Raw genomic sequence first — 6,000 nt, 5'->3', positions numbered from 1 at the left:
AGAGTGCTGATTCATAGGGGCACATGTACCCCAATGTTTATAGCAGCACTATCAACAATAGCCAAATTATGGAAAGAGCCCAAATGTCCATCAACTGATGAACGGATAAAGAAGATTATGTATATATAGACAGATAGATACACACACACACACACTAGAATACTACTCAGCAACGAAAAAGATTGAAATCTTGCCATTTGCAGCAACGGGGACAGAACTGGAAGGTATTATGCTAAGTGAAATAAGCCAGTCAGACCAAGATACTGTATGTTTTCACTCATATGTGGATCTTGAGAAACTTAACAGAAGACCATAGGGTAAGAGAAGGAAAAATAAGTTACAAACAGGGAGGCAAACCATAAGAGACTCAAAAATAGAGAACTGGGGGGGGGAGGGGGGGGGAGGGGGGAGAGGTTGGGAAAGTGGGGAAAATGGGAGATTGGCATTGAGGAGGGCACCTATTGGGATGAGCACTGGGTGTTGTATGTAAGTGATGAATCATGGGACTCTATTCCCAAAGCCAAGACTATACTGTATATACACTGTTAGCTAATGTGACAATAAATTATTAAAAAAAAAAAAAAAGATAAAGATTAAACAACTTAAAGAAAAGAGTCTAGATGTATATACTGAAGTACAAATGGTTCTGGTTCAATTAAATGAATGTTATGGTAATATTAAAAGAAAAAAGCATTGGGGTGCCTGGGTGGCTCAGTTAAGTATCCAACCGACTCAGGTCATGATCTCTCGGTCTGTGAGTTCAAACCCCATATCCAACTCAGAGCCTGGAGCCTGCTTCAGATTCTGTGTTTCCTTCTCTCTCTGCCCCTCCCCCACTCGCACTCTGTCTCTTTCTCTCTCTCTCTCTCTCAAAAATAAATAACCATTAAAAATTTTTTTTTAATTAAAAAAAAATCACTAAGTACAAAACAAGTATACAAAAATATACACCAAAAAAAAAAAAGGTCATAAAAATTCTGCAAAAACACAGGTTAACTTGGGATTTTTTATTTTAAGAATATACATTACAAAACTAGTTCAGGAAGGCTATAAGTAGCATTATAGTCCAAAGAGAGTACCCAAAGTTTACGTGGGATTTAGACCAAGGAGAACCTAATATATCCCTTATATGGTATAAATCTATGATCTTGACAACAAAAATAAGTGTAGCGTTCGCTAAAGGCCAAACCGATGCCAGACTGCCTGTGTTTGAATTCCAACTCTGCCACTTGCTTAAAACTCTATAACCTTGGGCAAGGCATTATTGCTTTCTTGGTCTCCATTCCCTCCTCTGTAAATTGAGGATAATATCCCTCATATTGTTTTTGTAAGGATTAAATGAAGTAAAAATGCCTGGTATTACATAGACAGAAAATACAAATGTACAATTATTCTAGATATTTTCAAGAATTAACATGATTTTCACATCTCTTTATAGCATCCCTGGTTTTATATAAACTATGAGAAAATTTGAAAGGGACAAAACATATAATCCTTAGTACTTACATATAAATTCCTGTTGATAGCTCAGTGAAAACTATACTCTCTTCCCCACAAGAGGAATAAAACATCATTAAAATAATCTTGTCTCAAAAACATAAGGTCCTTGAAACTATCCATTTATCAAATATAAATTATAGCTGCTCTGATGAGATGTTTAAAAATTCAAGGGGTGCCTGGGTGGCTGAGTCGGTTAAGCGTCCACCTTTGGTTCTGGTCATGATCTCATAGTTCGAGAGTTCGAGCCCCACATTGGGTTCTGTGTTGACGGCTCAGAGCCTGGAGCCTGCTTCGGATTCTGTGTCTCCCTCTCTCTCTGCCCCTTCCCTGCTCATGCTTTGTCTCTCTTCCTCTCTTAAAAATCAACATTAAAAAATAAATAAATAAAAATAAATAAAACTTCAACTAGGTTTAGGTATGAAAAATGCTCTTAAACGGTAATCTGTTCCAGGATTTAATTGCCTTGCAATTATTTACATTTTCTGAGTGCATGTTTCTTAAGAACATTTTTCCCATGCCTAGGTTCACCATGTACCTATTAAAGTAATCTTAAAAGTATGGAGCATAAATTACTCGCCTTAGAAAAGACCGTTTATTCCATGTAAAAAAACTCAAGAGTGGCTTTCAGAAAGATCAAAAGGAAATAAATACACCAGCCATACAGTTCTTTGAGCTTTATTTTTATAGGCATACGTTTCAAGGAAAACAAAAATTTCAAGATATAGAGTACAACATAGCAAATGAAATCATTCAGAATTGCTTTAATTAACAGTATAAAGTACATGTATAGGATACATTATATAATTTACTCTGAGGTTTCAAAAAGCAGTATTTTTGGTTTTAAAATTCTGGTATCATTTACTAGGTCTTTCACATATTTCAAGTTAATTTTTTTTCCATCACTAAATTAAGACATATCTCTAAGATGATCTGATAGATGAGCTGCCTTTACCACGGTCTTCAAAATAGTGCTGTTCAATTCTTCTACAGAAAGCAAGGAGGTTGCTATAGTTTTTTACCTTCTCGCAAAGTTCATCATTGGTCAACTGTGTGGTTAGAATGGTATACAGATGGCCAAATACCAGTGCATCTAGTTCAGTAGGCCTAAAACAAAGATAGAAATGAGAGTAACATGAACAGCATTTAACTTGTATGGTAGAATATACACTACTTTTTAAAACATTCTATTCATCTATTTAAAAGAAAGTCACATGAGAAATAAATCCTACCTCAACTTGATAGAATTTATTTTGTTTTTACTTGGGAGTTTCTGTTGTAAGACATGAAAAAAACAACTTTTTAAGTCATGATTTGCTAGTTGTGTGACTTGCTTTTTAAAGTAGTAAGACATTAAAATAACCTTGGCACAATTGTTTATATTCATTTTACTCATTAATTTATCCTTTAAACAGGTCTCCAATGCACCAGGAACTGTGTGCTAGGTGCGAGAGCTACAAGAACACCACAGATATTCTAAGATATGGGACACAAAACATAAATTACCACAGCACAATTTAGTAAGTGCTGTAATAGATGTATAAACAAAATGGTATCGAAGCACAGGATTTCACTGTGGTGCGGGAACAAGTAACACCTGATTACCCAATCATGTATCAAAAACATGATTTAATTTTAACTTTACCACTTTTCAAGTCACTTAGCTTTCTGAAAGAGAAATAAACATGGCTTCAATAAAAAAATTTCCAGGGTTTTTTCCCCTTTAATTAAATATTAGTAACAAAAAATTGAAATTTATCTACCTCACTACTAATGGTCTATGAATGAGGCATCACCAAACTACATTATATTAAAATAATTGCCAGCACAATCTTACTAAAGGGAAAATATCATCATAATTAGGAGCTAATTATTGGTGTCAGTCCCACAGTGATAAAGCTTTTGAGAAAATATGTGTTAGCCTACCTAAATGTGAAAGTATGTTGCAGTGATCTAGTTTAGAATAGATTTTGGGGGGGCGCCTGGGTGGCGCAGTCGGTTAAGCGTCCAACTTCAGCCAGGTCACGATCTCGCGGTCTGTGAGTTCGAGCCCCGCGTCAGGCTCTGGGCTGATGGCTCGGAGCCTGGAGCCTGTTTCCGATTCTGTGTCTCCCTCTCTCTCTGCCCCTCCCCCGTTCATGCTCTGTCTCTCTCTGTCCCAAAAATAAATAAAAAATGTTAAAAAAGAAAAAAAAAAAAAAAGAATAGATTTTGGGGTCCATCAAATCTAAGTATGAATCCTAATTCTGCCACTTCCTTTCTAGCTATGTGGCCTTGATCACTACTGATGAATGACCTCATGCTGCTGCACGGCTTTAAATACCTCTTTATGCCACTAAGTCCCCACTATTTGTCTCCAATCCCAGTCCCTCTTCCAAATTCCTCAATCATACACACATACATACTACATAACATCTCCTCCTGAATGGTGAATAAGCATCTCAAACATGCTCATCTCATTTCCCAAACTAAAAGGCACCACTAGCCTCTCAGCCATCTGCACCAAAAATCTCAGGGTTACTATTGAGTCCTCTCTTTCTCTTGCCCTCATATCCATCAGCAAGTGTTGTAGACACAACCACCAAATATGTCCTGATTACTACTAATTCTCTCCCTCCGTTCTCATCTACTCTGAGCCACCATCATCTCTCAGCTAGACCACTGCAATAGCCTCCTAACGTTGGCTCTATTCATTGTCCACAGAGTAGCCAGTGATTTTTTGTTTCAAGTCACCACACCGTACCACTCCAAGCATAAAATATTCCAACGAATATCCATCCCACTTACAGTAATATGCCAAACTCATTACATGAAGCATGCAAAGCCTAGATGACCTGGCCGCTGCTTACCTCTTCAGCCTCATCTTCCACCACTGTCAACATACTACTAATAACAGCCTTGCTTCTTCCATCCAAATGTAACAAACTCAAGCCCATCTTACGGCCTTGACACAACTATTCCTACTGCCTCTAACCTCTTCCCTTGACTTCACATTGCCAGCTTCTTATTTTTCAGAATAAGGTTTAAATGTCACATCTTAAAGCCTCCCCTGAACACCCAAATTAAAGTGGACATGCAGTCACTTATTACCACGTGATCCATTTTAATTCTCCATGTGGCACTTAATACTATCTAACATTTGTTGTTAGGTGTCTGTCTCCCTCTACCAGGGAGATCTTCTCTACTTGTTTCCTGCTGTGTCCCCAATACTTAGAACAATGCCTGGTACAAAGTAGGTTCTTACTATGTTTTGAATGAATAAAAACGTGACGCATTTATATTACCACACTATAACTGTGTTCACGTGTTTCCCCTCATTTTACTCCAAGCTCTTTAAAGATAACACTGCATATATCTTTTATATCCCCAGTTCTTGGAAAAGGATCTCAGGAACTGAACCTGTATATGCTGGATGCAAATAGGGAGAAATGCATCCTGCCTAAGGTATGCAGGGTATTTAATTTTTCAATAGTGGTTATTCACATTCTTTCAAAGCCTTCCCTTTTTTGACACATTCATGAAGAATTATTAGTCAGGTGAGGGTAGCCAACGTGTCCTTGGACTTAATAGCACCATGATCCTATCATATAAATGAAGAATCAATAACAAAGGGATGCCTGAAAAGAACCAGAGATATAGAAGGTGGACAAATGTAGAGCTGAGGCACTCTGGGAGAATTAATATAAACACTAACTCTTCCATATCCCTAAACATATTTCTTAAAAGATGTATCTTATCTCACCAATCTTTCCTAATTCCTGTTTAGGATTAACGACTCTTTGCTTCTTGAATTAGATAATAAAAAAAGGTGAATTTATTTCCTGATGCAAATTCCAGTGGTATAGATGGGCATCCTTTATCAATAAATGAAGGCTCTTAAGGAGTTCAAGCATAAGTATATATTCAAACTAGAGTGGTCTAAAAGTACCCCTGAAGTGGTCAAAATGTTATTTGCTGCAAATAAACATCCACATAATTCAAAAGTTGCTGAATTATACAGGTAATGAGCATACAGAAATTGATCTTATGTTACATAAAGATAGGAACTCTTTGGCAAGTTACTTTAGAACATCTAACAGGAAGTAGAATACAATATACTATATCAACTGAAACATACCTAACTTCTAATGCATATTTTTTGTAATCTTTACAAATTTCAGCCATTACTTAATTATATATATATATGACATATAAATTACCAATTCCTACAATTCTTTCTTTTTAAAAAGTACACCTGTGATAGTAGTTACACAACTGTATACCATTACTAAACATCAGAGCTGTAAACATAAAACTGTCAATTTTACTATATATAAATACCATAACAAACCTAATTTTTAAAAAACTGTTTTAAGTTTATTTTTGAGAGAGAGAGAGAGAGAGAGAGAGAGAGGGAGGGAGCGTGCATGTGCGAGCAGGGGAGGGCAGGGTGGGGTGGACAGAGGATCTGAAGCAGATTCTGTGCTGACAAGCAGAGAGCCCGATGTAGGGCTTGAACTCACA

General features: G+C 36.8%; 1 protein-coding gene across 4 annotated transcripts in view; it reads right to left on the bottom strand.

The window, feature by feature from the left end:
- Positions 1-2,159: 2,159 nt before the first annotated feature.
- Positions 2,160-6,000, bottom strand: part of MTX2 (metaxin 2) — a 65,800-nt gene continuing 61,959 nt past the window's right edge. For all 4 annotated transcript variants that reach the window (XM_042949210.1, XM_042949207.1, XM_042949209.1 and 1 more), the window contains one exon: positions 2,160-2,604. In XM_042949210.1, coding sequence (XP_042805144.1) covers positions 2,421-2,604 — 184 coding nt within the window. In that variant the 3' untranslated portion in view covers positions 2,160-2,420. The remainder of the gene's footprint in view (positions 2,605-6,000) is intronic.

This window comes from Panthera leo, chromosome C1, assembly GCF_018350215.1.
Source record: "Panthera leo isolate Ple1 chromosome C1, P.leo_Ple1_pat1.1, whole genome shotgun sequence".
Taxonomy (NCBI): Eukaryota; Metazoa; Chordata; class Mammalia; order Carnivora; family Felidae; genus Panthera; species Panthera leo.
Note: the sequence above shows the minus strand (reverse complement) of the source record. Positions and strands in the feature narration are given on the sequence as shown.